The sequence below is a fragment of the Hippocampus zosterae genome, chromosome 5, assembly GCF_025434085.1.
Source record: "Hippocampus zosterae strain Florida chromosome 5, ASM2543408v3, whole genome shotgun sequence".
Classification (NCBI taxonomy): Eukaryota; Metazoa; Chordata; class Actinopteri; order Syngnathiformes; family Syngnathidae; genus Hippocampus; species Hippocampus zosterae.
Genome location: NC_067455.1, coordinates 3,904,564 through 3,923,291, shown reverse-complemented (window position 1 = coordinate 3,923,291; position 18,728 = coordinate 3,904,564). Strand labels below are relative to the sequence as shown.

Here is an 18,728-nt window from a genome sequence, read left to right as displayed (position 1 = left end):
GTATACAGTGTATATACATTTAACATATTTGGGTGCAGATACTTGATTTTTGTTAACTTTCCGGATTAATTACGTATTTTGTCAATTACATTGTACATGTTTGTAATGGTTTGACATAAAAAGGTGGAGCATCTTCGGGGTTAGTTGTTCATTAGTTCTGGGCCTGTCGATAAAACCGTTCCACATGCGCATCATGCAAAAGGTCGTGTGGTTGTTAAAGGTGCCTGCTGGCAGAATGTCAAACCCTCATTTCCCGCCGTGTTTATAAGGGTTGCAGAATCGATTGGGCTCCTGCTAGGTTACCAGTTAATGGTTAACAGTGGGCTCACTCGTCACATGAATCTGTCCTACGAGTGTGTGGTGCTTGATTAAAAACGTTGCTCGTCAGTCACAGTTGTGCGCGCTAGTCGTTCTACCAGTGCACAGATAAAGACCGTGAGGATAAAGAATGTGCTCGTGCATGAATCTTAAACGGGATATCAAGGGTATTGAATAATCGCTCAAACGGCTTTCTATGGTAGGTGTCACGAAATGGTTGGTAAGTTCACTTAGTTTTAGTTGTATGAGACATAGGAATGATAATGCATGATGATCAGACTGAAATTGAATCCACGCGAGGTGGAGAGAGCATCGTTCTTTTTCGAGGTAACACTCCACATTGGAAAAGCACTTTTCAGGTGGGCTTGGGAGGGGGAATGGGGTGTTCATTTTACAATGTCTGGCTTGAGCGTCTTTGCCGTTTCTTGTCCTTGGCAGAGGGCGCCCAAGCGGGAATCAAATGGGTTCGAGATGAGCAGTTTTATCCCACCCTTGTAAAGGCTGAGACCATCTGCTGTTAAAAAAAAAAGGAAAAAAAGAAGAAGAAAGAAAGAGCACAAGCCTGCAGGCCTCAAGGGAGGAGGGTAAAGGGGTAAAATACGCGGAAGGTGTTAACAAGGTGCACCGAATGAAGGTTTCTCCTATTGGAAGATGTACAAAAAGTTAGGGCTCTTGGCCCAAATCCCTACGGTCCTCTCCTGACCGGCCGAGCCGGCCCGGGAGGACTCCTCCATGTTGGGAAAGTCATAAAAGTGTGAAATAAGATGGCTATAGCCCACCGAATCCAACGGCTGTAAATTAATGGCAGAGATTTACACGCAACCAGGAGCCGCTGCTCATCATTTATGAGAGCATAAACAAGAAATCAGCCAGAGTGCAGAGAAAAATGGCCACCAGCTCACAGTAGAGATTCTCCGTGAAGCATATATTACTATTTTTTTATTTAAATACTCTTTTCTAAAACGGAAACCCTAAAGCGGTCGGTGCGCTAAAGAAGGATGTTCAATAATTTTATTTTTTCCTGACTGATATCAGGATGCGGCCCGGTAGTCCAGTGGTTAGCACGTCGGCTTCACAGTGCAGAGGTACCGGGTTCGATTCCAGCTCCGGCCTCCCTGTGTGGAGTTTGCATGTTCTCCCCGGGCCTGCGTGGGTTTTCTCCGGGTGCTCCGGTTTCCTCCCACATTCCAAAAATATGCGTGGCAGGCTGATTGAACACTCTAAATTGTCCCTAGGTGTGAGTGTGAGTGCGAATGGTTGTTCGTTTCTGTGTGCCCTGCGATTGGCTGGCAACCGATTCAGGGTGTCCCCCGCCTACTGCCCGGAGACAGCTGGGATAGGCTCCAGCACCCCCCGCGACCCTAGTGAGGATCAAGCGGTTAGGAAGATGAATGAATGAATGAATGAATATCAGGATGATTACTCCACTACTTACTGATACTGATACCTCTTGTACATTTGATCAATAAGATTAATTTCAACCAATGACAGATGACTTCAGAGAGCGACCTTTCATTTTGCTGTAAATTGGGAATTTCAATATTTTCCTGTTGAGGTGTTTCGTAACTTGAAAAAGAGATGTTGCGGACGTTGTATCGGTCTGTCGTGGTGAAGAAGGAGCTGAGCCAAAGGGCGAAGCTCTCAATTTACCGGTCGATCTACGTTCCAACCCTCATCTATGGTCACGAGCTATGGGTCGTGACCGAAAGAACGAGATCCCGTTTACAAGCGGCCGAAATGAGTTTTCTCCGCAGGGTGTCCGGGCTCTCCCTTAGAGATAAGGTGAGAAGCTCTGTCATCCGGGAGGGGCTCAGAGTCGAGCCGCTTCTCCTCCACATCGAGAGGAGCCAGATGAGGTGGCTTGGGCATCTGGTTCGGATGCCTCCTGAACGCCTCCCCGGTGAGATGTTCCTGGCATGTCCCACCGGGAGGAGACCCCGAGGAAGACCCAGGACACGCTGGAGAGACTATGTCACCCAGCTGGCCTGGGAACGCCTCGGGATCCCCCGGGGAGAGCTGGACGAAGTAGCTAGGGAGAGGGAAGTCTGGGCTTCCCTGCTAAAGCTGTTGCCCCCGCGACCCGGCCCCGGATAAGCGGTCGATAATGGATGGATGAATGGATGGATGGAAAAAGAGATGTTCATAAGTACTACTGTGCAAAGTCTAGTTTTTCTAATTTGTCCTTTTTTTTTAAATATAAAAATGAACTAATGTTGTAGTTTTCCAAGTATGTGGCTGGTGTCCCTCCACTATATTTGGAATTAAAAAAAAACGCCAGTAAGCGAGCATAATAGAAAGCCTTTGTCACATCTTCCTAAAGAGCACTCGGGTTGTAAGGATGATACATTCTCACTTTAAACGTCACATCAGCCCCTCCGTCTCCATCCCCTCCGCCCGCGTCTTCTCACCTCATTTTCACCTTCCCGTCCACTTCCCCTTCCTCCCGTGACTCCTCCCACGGCTCTTTCAAGCGTTTATCACCTCACCGGCAGTCTGCCCTCCCGTTCTTGGTTCAGCTGCAGTTCAATCCCTTTAGCACTGGCGGCGAGTTGTTGAGGAGGTGGGGGGCATCGGGGTGACGAAAGTACAAGGGGAGCGGAGGGTGAGGGGATAAAAAAAAAAAAACGAGGCGGGGGGAAAGTACGACGGAGGTGAAATGTAGGTTAACAAGTGTCTTTTGAGTTGAATCCCGAGAGCAGGGATGGGCAACTGGCGACTCGCGTGGCCCCATGCGGTCGCACGGTGTGGCCTACGAGTACTTTTTGAACATTCAAATATGTTTACTGGAGATGAACGGCTAGCTAGTTGTAATAATAGTGTTCGCCAGTAGATGGCAAACATCACTTAAAAGTGAGTTCTTACAACCCTCCTCCAGAGAATAAGACAAAGCAGATCTGTATTTGTAGAATTTGTTTGTTTTTTCATAAGAACCGTTGACAGTTCGTTTGAAGTGCAGCAAGGAGTTACGGAATCTCAGTCCGCCGAAAATGTGCATATATTCCACGCTTATGGATGGCTGGAGCACCCATGATGAGTGAGTTGATAATTTTTGTTTATTAATTTATTTGAAAATGTGAACAAAAATCGTTCTTACACTTTATGTTGTTTTGCTGTTGAACAGTTTTTTTTTTGTTGGGTTTTTTTGGGTCCATCTTGGAATAGGGAATTTTTATGTGGGTCTTTTTTGGTCCCTTCAAAGCCTTTATAGTTGAAGGGTGGATCTTTTTTGTTTGTTTGTTTGTTTGTTAATATATTTAAGCATTAAATGATATTTACAATATCCATTCATTCATTCATCTTCCGAACCGCTTGATCCTCACTAGGGTCGCGGGGGGTGCTGGAGCCTATCCCAGCTGTCTTCGGGCAGTAGGCGGGGGACACCCTGATTCGGTTGCCAGCCAATCGCAGGGCACACAGAGACGAAGAACCATCCAAGCTCACACTCACACCTAGGGACAATTTAGAGTGTTCAATCAGCCTGCCACGCATGTTTTTGGAATGTGGGAGGAAACCGGAGCACCCGGAGAAAACCCAAGCATGCCCGGGGAGAACATGCAAACTCCACACAGGGAGGCCGGAGCTGGAATCGAACCTGGTACCTCTGCACTGTGAAGCCGACGTGCTAACCACTGGGCTACCGGGCCGCCCTATTTACAATATAAGAGTTTAATAATAAAAAACAGGCATGCACGTATTTTATACCTTTTTAAATTGGCATTTTTTTCATCCATTTATTTAGGAAGTTCACAATCCTGTGTGGCCCCCCTCAGTACTGCTGATGAAAAAAATCGTGGCCCCCTCCATCATTTAAGTTGCCTATCCCTGCCCAGAAGGGAACCCTGGGGCTTCTGGAGGAGGAGTAGAACGGCACGACTGGGAATTGGGTTGGTAGGGGGTTGTTCATTAGTGACTAGTAGAAAGGGGGGCTGGCTGCTGGGATATAGATGTTTCAGTGAGGCTGCGGGTGTTCTTTCTCATCTCCCTCGGTGCTCATTTTTTTATTTTAAACTTAGTGAGAGTGACAGAGAAAGTGAAATAGTGGCCATCTGCGGCGAGCGCTCAACTGCAGGCGAAAGGCGGTGGCCAATTTATGGGCAGCTGCCCGAGGCGCTGTCACCTTATGAAGGGAAGATGGGGGATTAAATCTTGCAAAAGGAGAAGAAAAGGTGAGCGCTGCTAAATGGGTGCTCGGAGAGGAGAAAGAGATGCATTGGAGGCGACTTTTACAGAACTTAGAAACGAGGAGCGATGCGGTCATTACGAGATCATCTATACATAGTATTCTTTCTAAACTGCAGTCCAAAAAGCCCAAATTTTTTTTTAACAGGATGACATGAGATCCAAATTGTATTCCTGCCATACTAATATAAATAATCTCAAATCATCCTTACTCATTGAAATGAATGGAAATGCCGTTAATCCGTCCCACAAAAAAATCAAAACAGCAAAACATTTTTGATAAAGAGGAAAAATAGCACTTTATAATGTTTTACTTTTTAAAGCATACAGTAATGACATAAGTAAGTCGAATGAAAGACATGTAACTGCTTTTGTTCCACATTCTCCTTCGACGCACATTTTGTTGAGCATTCTGTATGCGCCTTGGCCACATTGGGGAAGTAAAAGACAGACATGTTCGTCATTCTTTGCAAGAAAATAAATAATATATGGCACTGAGTATGGGCGGCCCGGTAGTCCAGTGGTTAGCACGTCGGCTTCACAGTGCAGAGGTACCGGGTTCGATTCCAGCTCCGGCCTCCCTGTGTGGAGTTTGCATGTTCTCCCCGGGCCTGCGTGGGTTTTCTCCGGGTGCTCCGGTTTCCTCCCACATTCCAAAGACATGCGTGGCAGGCTGATTGAACACTACATTGTCCCTAGGTGTGAGTGTGAGTGCGAATGGTTGTTCGTCTCTGTGTGCCCTGCGATTGGCTGGCAACCGATTCAGGGTGTCCCCCGCCTGCTGCCCGGAGACAGCTGGGATCGGCTCCAGCACCCCCCGCGACCCTAGTGAAGATCAAGCGGCTCGGAAGATGAATGAATGAATGGCACTGAGTATTGTTATGTTATCTGCTTGCAAGTAGTGGCACCTATGTGTTTCTTTTGGGGGGGGGGGGGGGGGGGGATTTTTCACTAACTTGACCCATCACGTGCCACCTTTAACCAATACATGGCTAGAAATAACCATATTAAGCAATGGATATTTGAACACAAACACTGAGCATGAATATATTCTTTATCCTCTGCAAAGATTAAATATTCATTCATTCATTCATTCATCTTCCAAGCCGCTTGATCCTCACTAGGGTTGCGGGGGGTGCTGGAGCCTATCCCAGCCGTCTTCGGGCAGTAGGCGGGGGACACCCTGAATCGTTTGCCAGACAATCGCAGGGCACACAGAAACGAACAACCAGTCGCACTCACACTCACACCTAGGGACAATTTAGAGTGTTCAATCAGCCTGCCACGCATGTTTTTGGAATGTGGGAGGAAACCGGAGTACCCGGTGAAAACCCACGCAGGCCCGGGGAGAACATGCAAACTCCACACAGGGAGGCCGGAGCTGGAATCGAACCCGGTACCTCTGCACTGTGAAGCCCACGTGCTAACCACTGGACTACCGGGCCGCCAGATTAAATATTATTTCTGCCTAATACTCAGGGAAGTAAATTAGACAATAATGCTGAAGATTTCTTTTTAAATTGTGCTGATAAGGTAACCAAACAAATTGAGAAATCTTTCCACGAAGAAGCAGAATTTGCCACCAGTGCAAACGGCAACTCTAAACATATTGATAAATTAACGTTGACGGCTAAATTTCAGAAAGGGCTGCTATATTTGACCTCATTAGTTTCAGCCCGTGTACCTAATGAAGCTACTAGTGAGCGAACACATACACACGGAAGGAAAAATACTGATTAAAAAAAAAATTACGCACACACACACAGAGCTAGGGGAGCCATCTGCAGATTGTGTCGCGGACCAAGCCTCCAATTGTTGTTTCTTTTCTGTGCAACTTTTGTGAAGAGCAAAATTAGACTCTTTTTGTTCATGTGTTCAATGCAACGCTGCATGCGGGTGCGGTGGCCACCGGTTGGAGAATGCGCTGATTGTGTGACGAATGCCCGAAGGGCTCCTTTATGTAATTGAACAGAGCTGATGCACCCAGATGAATGGCCCAGCCAATAAAACCCCATTAGAATTGAACTGCGGGAGAGAGAGAGAGAATGGAAAGATACGAGCCGTATGTATGGACGTACTGTACGCGACGTGCATTCATCTGCCTGTGTGCATAAAAACAGAGGTTGCATTTTATTCTTTGGGGCCACCACACCTTTAATGCATCTTCCAATTGTTTTTCGAAATTGAGCTTCTTGAGGGAATAAACACAATTTTTATCAAGACTATTCCCTCATTTCGTTTTGTTATGACGCACTGTCGTTAAAATATCCCGCAGGCATAAAACCAAGATTGTCTCCATGCTCGTCAACATGTTTACTGACCTCACACGCTCTCTGGATGGAGGCATTTCCATCCAGGGAGTCACCATGCATGCGTTGGTTTTGTTATTTTAATTTGACATTGGTCCTCGGAGATGGCAGAGGTTCAGAAAAGGCGGGAGATGGGCACCACGAAAGAGCATAATAGATGGCAAGGAATACGACGTGACCAGGAATGAGTTTGGGTCTCTTTTACAGAGAAGTTAAATTTTGTCTCATTCATGAACAAATACCATGCATTTTGTTTTAGTAATATTAAAGTCTCATTTGTTGTTAGTGATCCATTTGACCACTGTCTGCACTTCCAAGTTTGTCTAATGTCACGGAAGCGGTGTATTTTGTTTGTTCATCTGCATGCATCGACATCTTAGCTTGCTCGGGGACGAGTGGTCATTCATTACTACAAACTGAGAAAAGCAATGGACCTAAACAACTACCTTGTGGCACTCCGCAATCAATTAATTTGACTAGGCCAAGCATGAAAATCAACCAGTGCATCCAAGCGGAGACTGTGGAGCGCAGTTAGACCTACCACGATTTGAAAATTTTTATGGCGAGAACTGTGAAAATCACGTCACATTAATTGTGTCAGACATGCTAACGAAAAAAAAATTGAAGGAACAATTATGTTCTTTAAGACCGATACCGGCACGCATACTCTTGAGTAGTCCCAAAGTTTACACCAGAAGACGATGTGGGCAACAAGGAAAGATGGACTATTACAGCAGGCGTAGCAGGCGTGGAGGTCCCATGCAGGACACAGGCTGATCCAAAATGTCAGGCGCAGTATCTTCGGGCCCACTCCTGCAGGGATGTGATATAGAGAGAGTGAGCGAGATGTCATTATCGTCGAGTGGCACCGCATCCATCGCCGGGAATACAACCTGGGCCACGCGCCTGATTGGCAGCCGTTAACGCGTTAACCCATAACAATACGAGGCGGCGCGCCGGCGGCCAAAAGCCCGACAGCTTGCCGAGCGTTCTCTTTAATTAAGCCGAAGAGAGGCGGAGCGGCAACGTCGAAGGACAGTGAGAGGAACACACACACACAAAAAAAGGGAAAAAATATGGAAATGGTGAGAAAGAAAAATGATGAGGTCACCACTGCTAAGAGGAATTAATCAGCATCTAGTTAATTAGCGCTCCAACCTTGGTCATTAAGCCTCAGTCTTGACTGACTTGACTTACACTGGAGTGTCCAACACACACACACACACACACACACACACATTAGTTATGTGTTCTTAACTTACGCGTTCATTTCCACATAAACCACTTTTGCATGTGCATGACAAAGTGTACATTTGTTCATAAAGATATATAATGTAAAATTTAGTGGCCTCTAGTGGTGAACGAATAGAATGCAATGACCTCAGCTCAAACCGAGTGCATTTTGAACCGCGCACTGCGGTGCCTCAGCGAGCTCATGTCATTCCAAATGGCTTCTAATATTCCTTCACGTGACAAAGTAAGTGCATGGAACTTGTGACACATGCCGTAGTCACCATGTTGATGAACTACATTCTCGAAATTTGTCACCTTCGGGTATCTGTAGCCGAAAGATGGCTGCGAAACATGGCAGCCTCCTGTAGAGGAGGTGTGCCATCTATAATATAATTAGTGATTAGTTCACCTCCGGGGCGGCCCGGTAGTCCAGTGGTTAGCACGTCGGCTTCACAGTGCAGAGGTACCGGGTTCGATTCCAGCTCCGGCCTCCCTGTGTGGAGTTTGCATGTTCTCCCCGGGTTTTCTCCGGGTGCTCCGGTTTCCTCCCACATTCCGAAAACATGCATGGCAGGCTAATTGAACACTTTAAATTGTCCCTAGGTGTGAGTGTGAGAGCGAATGGTTGTTCGTTTCTGTGTGCCCTGCGATTGGCTGGCAACCGATTCAGTGTGCCCCCCGCCTACTGCCCGAAGACAGCTGGGATAGGCTCCAGCACCCCCCGTGACCCTAGTGAGGATCAAGCGGTTAGGAAGATGAATGAATGAATGAATGAATGAATAGTTCACCGCCAAAAAACAAAAATACATTGATGTGATAGAACAGTTTTTTTCTTATTGTTGAAATTCATTGTGGGTTTTTGAAATATTGAAAAATCAACACATTTTTACACTCTGTCCCTTTAAGAATGAGAAAGTGACGCAGGAGGATGAAGAGTGAGGATGGCTGGAAGCGTTAGCGCTGACAGGAGAGGAGTGTAGAAGGAGATTGATGATCTTTGGGCCGACGGGAGAATGTGAGGAGAGACATCCCAGTACTTACCGATAAATTAACTCCTGACGAGAAAGCCCTCTGGTGTGTATTGGTATGCCGCATGCGGAGAGGTGCGCCGCGCACCACCGTGGAAACTCGGAAGTCCAACGGCATCCGTTTGGCATTCGGAAACTCATTTTCTCCCATTGGATATGCAGTTACCTCCAGAATTTAACGATTTATTTTGTGATTAAGGAAAGGAGCTTTTTTTTATTCCAAAAGACCACAACTAAGATGGCTGCCAGAAATAACACCGCTTGTACAGACAGTGAGCTGCCGGCCCACGATTGTTTTTTGTTTTGTTTGTCAACTATTGTTTTAGTCTTTTAACACTAATATCGTCTTTCATACCTTTCGCACGACTTCGCATTGTGACGCTGTCATCGATTTGCCGAGCGAATCGTCTGCCTTGAAGTGAGACAATCTCAGCGCGAGCTTGTTTTGATTGGAAGTGCATCTGTCACGGACAATGCCAGCCAGCGTCTCTTCGGCCTGCTGTTGCAACGTAGCGAGTGTTGTGCAGTTACCTTGTGGATGTGTTTCGCTGCCTTCAAGTCCCGCACGATGCATAACGTTTTGTGTCTTGAGTATATAATTGAATGAGTCCGAAAGCAAAATAAACTCTACAAGAAATATACCGTAATTATAATAAAATTGAGATTTTGAAATATAATCCAGACAAAACTCTCCATTAGGCTACATACTTAGAATCAAAATGACGACCATTCATTTCAATTAGCAGAATCAATGAAAATCAAACCAAAACACATCAAAGGAATAAATCACATTTTATACAATACATTACAATACAATACATGCTGATTTATATAGCGCTTTCACAACAGCGGCAGCTGTAACAAAGCGCTTTACAAAACAGTTAACATAAAGTAAATTAATAAACACAACACATAACATAAAACACGGACAGTCGTGCAGTCCTATATTATTATTACATATATATTATATATTTATTACAACTTTATTACAACTGTGACCTTACGTCTCGCTGTCGTGTGCGTCTTCACGTCACTGCATGTCCGAGCTGTCGCCATGTTTTTTTGTCCATGTGTGTGATCCCATTTCTTGCTTGTGTGTGTGTGTGTGTGTGTGTAGATAATGTGTCATTCCCAAGCACCGCCCCTCCCACTTCCACTTCCCATCCCAACGTCACCCCGTCCCTTTCGCTGGACCCCAAAGGTAATGCACAGCATTTTTTTCCCCGACTGTTGCCCTTCATCTCCATCCTCATTCTCCTCTGGTGTCTTCCTCTTTTGTCTCCTCACACACACACACACACACACACACACACGCCACCATTGTTGTGCTGCAACCTTCCTTTGTCCTGAATTTCCACAAGCTTGCATACCTGCTGATGCTCGGCACACAATCGCTCACTCCTGCTTCCTTTCTTATCACTGGGCGCACATTTCACCGACTCAGCATTAGCTAGCGCATTGGAAAGCCCGCGTGTGAGTGTTGGATCGTTTGGGTGCCTCGTGTGCCTCCTGCATAAATGGGGGAGGTGGTTCGAAAAGCCGCCAGGAAGAATATAGGAACATCCGAAATGCAGCGAAGGAACGCGACGGGTGAGCCATCCCGGTGGATGTCGAATCGTATTAACCCCCTCAAGAGTGTGACAGCTGAAGAAAGAGCTTTGGCGTACGTCAAACTCTTCATAAACTGCAGTGGTGCATCTTAAATCATCTTTCCCCAACGGAAATGGAAATATGGAAATTAACCCCCGCCCCCCATACACACCCTGCAAAAAAAAAAAAAAGGACTCCAATCACAAACAAAAATTATTTCATTTCTTCCAACCATCCATCCATCCATCCATCATCTACCGCTTATCCGGGGCCGGGTCGCGGGGGCAACAGCTTTAGCAGGGAAGCCCAGACTTCCCTCTCCCTAGCTACTTCTTCCAGCTCTCCCCGGGGGATCCCGAGTCGTTCCCAGGCCAGCTGGGTGACATAGTCTCTCCAGCCTGTCCTATGTCTTCCTCGGGGTCTCCTCCCGGTGGGACATGCCCGGAACACCTCACCACGGAGGTGCTCAGGAGGCATCCGAATCAGATGCCCAAGCCACCTCATCTGGCTCCTCTCGATGTGGAGGAGAAGCGGCTCGACTCGGAGCCCCTCCCGGATGACTGAGCTTCTCACCTTATCTCTAAGGGAGAGCCCAGACACCCTGCGGAGAAAACTCATTTCGGCCGCTTGTATCCGGGATCTCGTTCTTTCGGTCACGACCCATAGCTCGTGACCATAGATGAGGGTTGGGACATAGATCGACCGGTAAATTGAGAGCTTCGCCCTTTGGCTCAGCTCCTTCTTCACCACGACAGACCGATACAACGTCCGTATTTCTTCCAACCACTTGACAAAATAAAATGGAGCAAATTCAACACACCATATTTTTTTTTCCCAGCGCACCCTGGTTAGGAATCACAAAAGCGTGTTCACTATACAGACCAAGTCATCTATTTCTCTCATTCATTCATGCAGCCCTCGCTACAGTGGCGCTTTCTTTTCAACAGCAAGGAGACGGCAGACAAAAAGCGGGCATGTTTTCATCTTGCGGGTAGATGATGTTCGACCTGCTGGCGTTTGTGTACGTTTGCGTAAATGTCAAGAGAGTTGCGGGGAATCAAGCTTGCGGCGCTTCGTCGATCCTCGAGATCAGGGCCTGTCAGACGGTTAAAAACGGAAATATGCTGAAGGTAGTGATATTGCTAAATCCACTCGAGCAGCGCTTCTTGGCTTTTTTTTTTTTTTTTAGGTGACACTTAATGTAAAAAGTCCATTTGCTCTTCAAGTGCCGTTATGGTGAGCGGCGTGAAAATATATTAGCGTAGCAGGACGACTCGGTCCCTTTACTGTGTCTGACGGTTTGCAAACTTTTTTAAACGTCTTGCCTTAGTTTTTATAGCCCGTCATTTTCTTGCTAGTGATTCCAAGGAAAGATTTTTTATTTTTTATTTTTTGGTTATTCATTCCATCATATTTGATTGTACGGTGACCGGCGTTGCCACGGTTACCTTAAGTTAGTTTTCTGATTACTTAGTTTTAAAAGTTAGATTACAAGTGACTATATTAGTTACCGGGGCGGCCCGGTAGTCCAGTGGTTAGCATGTCGGCTTCACAGTGCAGAGGTACCGGGTTCGATTCCAGCTCCGGCCTCCCTGTGTGGAGTTTGCATGTTCTCCCCGGGCCTGCGTGGGTTTTCTCCGGGTGCTCCGGTTTCCTCCCACATTCCAAAAACATGCATGGCAGGCTGATTGAACACTCTAAATTGTCCCTAGGTGTGAGTATGAGTGCAAATGGTTGTTCATCTCTGTGTGCCCTGCGATTGGCTGGCAACCGATTCAGGGTGTCCCCCGCCTACTGCCCGGAAACAGCTGGGATAGGCTCCAGCACCCCCCGCGACCCTAGTGAGGATCAAGCGGTTAGGAAGAAATATATTAGTTACCTTCAGAAAAAAACAAAATTGCTGTTTTTTGGTTTTAAAAGCTAGATAACACTTTGTTGACAGTACAGGTGTGTACAACCAACCTGAATATTTTCATTTTTTTAAATTAATGACTTTAACTACTTTTTAAATGATTTTTAAAAAATGTTTTGTTGGGTATTGATACAACACGGGGCTATTTTTCTTCATTTTAAAACACGCAGCAACCAAAACAAAATGGTGGGAGTTTTTTTTTGTGGGGGTGGAACGGATTCATGCCATTTCAGTTCATTTTAATGGGAAATTTGGTGGCGATTTTTGTCGTTCCGAATCTTGAGGGGGGTACCTAACATTGCGGCCGATGGATTCAAAATCGGTTTAAACGAGCAGTAACGTGCTTCACACCTCAGCATGCTGACTGTTCTTAAAAAGGTCAGCACAAGCGATGAAACAAAATGTCAGACGATTCCACTCGCACTTTTATTTCTTTATCTCCCCTCACTCATCTTAAGTGGTTGATTCCATTTGCCGGGCGGGCGGCTACGACGGTGGGTGAGGTCAAAAAACCCCTCCCCGAATTTCCCTCATTCAAAATGCATTGCGCTGAATGTGTTTTTTTTCAAGCTCTTGCTTTATTCACCGTCCTGATTTCTCAGCCATTCTATCAGCAACGGTGCAGCTTGGGGGGAGTGATGAGAGGTGATAATGTAACTCGGGTGGAAGATATCGACTTTTTATCTCCCGTCTGCCCACTCCTGCTGCTTTCTACCTCCATTTTTCTTTTTTTTCTTTTTTTTCTCTACTCCCAACCATCTTCCCGTGTCTTGGTTTTATCACGTCGTCCCCTTTGTCTATTCACTGCGCTCTCCACTCTGAAAAGGGGTGGCCTCCTTTATAGTATGAAGTTAATAGCGTCGTGTAACGTTCCTCCGCAGAAGCTGAAGTGCAACGTGCCTACAGCAAAGCACAAGCGACTCAAGTACACAACTGCGCGTCTAACGGTCGGGTAAACATTGGTAGCTAATTCAGTGTAGCTAATTGCCGCTGGTTTCGAGCAAATCGTGTAATCCCTTCACAGGTGGTTAGGATAGAGGGAGGATGGATTTTTCAATCATTTGACTGAACAAACAGTTACAAAATACAGGATATACAAGGACGTTCATTGCAGGCTTGCTGACGGCATCAACTAACGCCGTCACCCAACGCGCAGAGTGGCAAAAACGTTAGCCCGATTAGCCGCCCAACCGCCTAATCTCATTTGGCGGCATTTCGTGTCACTCAACAGACCAGGCCTGCCGATTCAAGTCGCACGCATTCGGTCACAGACGCGGATTCGGTTTCTGTAGAACGTGAGGGTGGTGACCCCAAGTGGACAAAAACAATACCTGCACCTTTTTGGGTTTTTATCTGACAATCGACAAATACTCCATCCGCCGTATTTTCCACACAATAAGGCGCTTCATAGTATCAGGCGCACCTTCAATGAATGACTTATTTTAAAACTAGTTTTCATATATAGGTATAGGGCGCACCGTGTTATAAGGCGCCTAGAAGAGAAGCTACAGTTGCGTTAAGCATCCACTAGATGGAGCTATTCTAAAGAGCATACAATGCAATACAGCTTTATTTGTATTGCGCTTTCACAATCGCCGCAGCTGTAACGAAGCGTTTGACAGAGCATTTAAAATACTACGTCCAAGAGATCAGAATATTGATCCGTATATCCGCCGCATCCGATTATAAGGCACGTTGTCGGCTTTTGAATAAATTTAATGGTTTTAGTTGCGCCTTATAGTGCGGAAAATATGATATTTAAAAAAAACTACCATTAAAAAAAAATTACAACAACAAACCTGATGTATAAGCTGAACTAACTGAATGTAAAAAAAAAAATTCAAAAGGAAATAAAAATCAACCAGATTAACATAATGACAATAATAATAATAATACGATCCTAATCGGGGCTATCGTCGTACTTTGTGGCACCTCGTAATGTTTCAGAAACAGTATCAAAAACATAATTACTTTTTAAACAGATCATTAGCCCCCCACCCCCGACCCCCGCCACACAAACAATCCACAAATGGACAAACATGCCACATATTCCTGTCACTGACCACCTTTTGTCTTTGCGTAGATCCCGGCGCAGTGGTGGAGACTCACAGCGCGGTTCCCTACGCGGTGATCGGTGGCGTGCTGGCCCTGCTGGTTTTCACCATCATCTGCGTGCTCATCGTCACCATCTGGTGCTCCGTGCGCCAGAAAGGTAAAAGCACACACCAGCGCGCACGCTCCTGCTGCCAGAACGGGCATACGTTGGTCTTAAATGTTATTAAGCATGAAATGCGCCGACGCCGACGCCATCCGTTTACATTCGTGACACCAAACATGTCCGATAACAGTCATTTGTCTCATGTTTTTATTGGCGGCTAACTCCGTGTTACATTTAGTTGTCGCCTGGTGGATGTGCCCATCCACACACACGTACGCTCAAAAGCACACACAAACATCAGACATTCCGTTCAAATGCATTGGCGCCGGCGGCCCGGTAGTCCAGTGGTTAGCACGTCGGCTTCACAGTGCGGAGGTACCGGGTTCGATTCCAGCTGCGGCCTCCCTGTGTGGAGTTTGCATGTTCTCCCCGGGCCTGCGTGGGTTTTCTCCGGGTGCTCCGGTTTCCTCCCACATTCCAAAAACATGCATTGTAGGCTGATTGAACACTCTAAATTGTCCCTAGGCGTGAGTGTGAGTGTGAATGGTTGTTCGTCTCTGTGTGCCCTGCGATTGGCTGGCAACCGATTCAGGGTGTCCCCCGCCTACTGCCCGAAGACAGCTGGGATCGGCTCCAGCAACCCCCGCGACCCTAGTGAGGATCAAGCGGCTCAGAAGATGAATGAATGAATGAATGAATGCATTGGCGCCACAAAATCTGTCTCTCCACTCACACATAGAGCGCAGAAGTCAATACACAAACTGTATTGCAACGACACAATGAAAAAACATTTTTTTTAAAAACAAACAAATAAACACTTTCAAACGCATCGGTGCAGTAGGACCTATTTGCAAGTCGGTATTTGCCAGTCAAAAATGTTTACTTTTCTAAATGTTGAACAGGGCGGCCCGATAGTCCAGTGGTTAGCACGTCGGCTACACAGTGCAGAGGTACCGGGTTCGATTCCAGCTCCGGCCTCCCTGTGTGGAGTTTGCATGTTCTCCCCGGGCCTGCGTGGGCTTTCTCCGGGTGCTCTCCGGTTTCCTCCCACATTCCAAAAACATGCGTGGCAGGCTGATTGGACGCTCTAAATTGTCCCTAGGTGTGAATGTGAGCGTGGATGATTGTTCGTCTCTGTGCCCTGTGATTGGCTGGCAACTGATTCAGGGTGTCCCCCGCCTACTGCCCGAAGACGGCTGGGATCGGCTCCAGCAACCCCCGCGACCCTAGTGAGGATCAAGCGGCTCAGAAGATGAATGAATGAATGAATGAATGCATTGGCGCCACAAAATCTGTCTCTCCACTCACACATAGAGCGCAGAAGTCAATACACAAACTGTATTGCAACGACACAATGAAAAACCATTTTTTTAAAAAACAAACAAACAAACACTTTCAAACTCATCGGTGCAGTCGGACCTATTTGCAAGTCGGTATTTACCAGTCAAAAATTTTTACTTTTCTAAATGTTGAAAAGGCGGCCCGGTAGTCCAGTGGTTAGCACGTTGGTTTCACAGTGCGGAGGTACCGGGTTCGATTCCAGCACCGGCCTCCCTGTGTGGAGTTTGCATGTTCTCCCCGGGCCTGCGTGGGTTTTCTCCGGGTGCTCCGGTTTCCTCCCACATTCCAAAAACATGCGTGGCAGGCTGATTGAACACTCTAAATTGTCCCTAGGTGTGAGTGTGAGTGCGAATGGTTGTTCGTTTCTGTGTGCCCTGTGATTGGCTGGCAACCGATTCAGGGTGTACCCCGCCTACTGCCCAGAGACAGCTGGGATAGGCTCCAGCACCCCCCGCGACCCTAGTGAGGATCAAGCGGTACGGAAGATGAATGAATGAATGAATGAATGAAAAATGTTGAAAAAAAAGTTGAGCCGAGTATGTTGGCTCGGCGTTCCAAGTTTCTCATGTGGCCCTTTAGCAAAATGAATTGGCCAACCCCCGTTTTAAAGTGACGAGCGGCTCCTGGCGTGGTCCCATGACGGATCACCTTGGACAGGATAGCGGCCAAAGTAAGCGCTCGCTCCTTGTTTTATGACTATATGCTACTATATTAAGGCTCATCCATTAAAATGAAGCTCCCCATCTTTCTAAGTGCCCCCCCCCCCTACCCGCTTTCTCTTCGACCCAATGTTGGCAGCCTTCGAGTGTGCTCAGCGGCCGCCAAGTAAGAAATGATCGAGCCGCCGGTGAGCCAGACAAGCTGCCAGTTAGCCTTCGGCTACGGCCTTGCCTTTGTTGCTGCCAATCAACATTCAGACCCGACTATTACGACCAATCGATTTCCGGACATAGGGGGGGCCCCATTCGTGCTATTGTCCTGACTGTCAGCCCTTTCCGTTAAGACGGTCGATACGCAGGAGGGCGACGTGTGCGTGTGCGTGTTTGCGGACGCTGGAGAGTTATTCAAGGGGACGTATTATTGAAAATGGACTCAAATAATTGGGTCTCTGGTGTGCTAACTCTGCAATTACGTAATCAAAAGAACCTTTTTCTTAGCCGCACCGGTTCCGAAAATGTGCCGGTGAGCAAGGTGTTCTCAATTTGTGTCTGCCGTTCTGGATTTTGCTGAATCGTGGTGTCACGGTTTGTTGAATTTACATAACGTGCTGCTTCCGGGTGTGAGAATTGTCCTATTTTGTCATTCTGTGGGTACTCTTTTTACTTTTTTTTTTTTTTCTCAGCCTCTGGGTTGTTTTGCGAGTGTATGTTACTCTGCCGTTGACTTGGTAGCGAGGCTGGGCAATCATGGGCCATTTTCAAGTGATGCTCAAGTGTCCAATATTACCTGAAGATGTTGGCTTGGAGACAAAGTTGTTTGTTTGTTGTTTGTCCGCTGCATGCGCCTCATGTCGGATCCACTGAAATGGATTTACAGAGCTCTGAAACACAAAAGAGTCTCACCAGGGCTTCACAAGTACACCGTTGACAAATAAAAACGACATCCCTGATCTCAACCCCCACAGGAGGGCAAGGAAAAAAAAACAAAATCATTTAACATCCGGGCGGCCCGGTAGTCCAGTGGTTAGCACGTCGGCTTCACAGTGCAGAGGTACTGGGTTCGATTCCAGCTCCAGCCTCCCTGTGTGGAGTTTGCATGTTCTCCCCGGGCCTGCGTGGGTTTTCTCCGGGTGCTCGGTTTCCTCACACATTCCAAAAACATGCATGGTAGGCTGATTGGACGCTCTAAATTGTCCCTAGGTGTGAGTGTGAGTGCGAATGGTTGTTCGTTTCTGTGTGCCTTGCGATTGGCTGGCAACCGATTCAGGGTGTCCCCCACCTACTGCCCAAAGACAGCTGGGATAGGCTCCAGCACCCCCCGTGACCCTAGTGAGGATCAAGCGGTTCGGAAGATGAATGAATTTAACATCCTCAGTGGCGAAGCGATGCTTATGTGAGTGAAAATACCAATGAAGCTTCCACTAAAGCGTCCGGGCTACTTGAGAACAAGTTGCCGCTTGCCTACTCACAAAAGCCCTAACTCTGCTCCCGATCGTCATGGTAACAAAACCTTCAGTGGGCGGAGTGAGCAGTGGCTCATTTGTATGAGAGAGAACTTCCAAATCGTTCTAACCGGAGTGAATGCGAATCACGCTGCCATTTTTTTCTTTCTCTCCTCTCTGTAAGCTAAGACGCCGTCGAACTTCTTCCCACGACGCCTCCCTTTGAAACGCTGAAAAACTGCCCGATGTGTCTCCTTGAAAATGTGACGCAAGAGCTAACGTCTGCCTGTTCTCCTCTTTGTCTTTTGTCCCCCCCCCCCCTTCCCGACCGCCATTCAACCCCCGGCACGCTTGCTTTTAATTCCCAAGGCTCGTACCGCACCCGAGAGCCCATTCTCACTTGGTACTGACCCCAAGCCGCTACAACTAATCAATTAACCGTCAGGTACAAAATAAAATCGAAATAAAATAAACGGCCACCACGGGAGCTCGAGTTTGAGTCGGATGGAAGGCTGTTGCATGAGCTGCGAGCGTGACGCTTTCGCCGCCTAACCGACCC

General features: G+C 47.1%; 1 protein-coding gene across 4 annotated transcripts in view; it reads left to right on the top strand.

The window, feature by feature from the left end:
• Window positions 1–18,728, top strand: part of LOC127600548 (cell adhesion molecule 4-like) — a 184,141-nt gene that overhangs the window by 162,573 nt on the left and 2,840 nt on the right. For 3 of the 4 annotated variants that reach the window (XM_052065212.1, XM_052065214.1, XM_052065211.1), the window contains exons 7-8: window positions 10,185–10,268; window positions 14,653–14,781. In XM_052065212.1, coding sequence (XP_051921172.1) covers window positions 10,185–10,268; window positions 14,653–14,781 — 213 coding nt within the window. The remainder of the gene's footprint in view (window positions 1–10,184; window positions 10,269–14,652; window positions 14,782–18,728) is intronic. The other variant, XM_052065213.1, reaches the window with a different exon arrangement.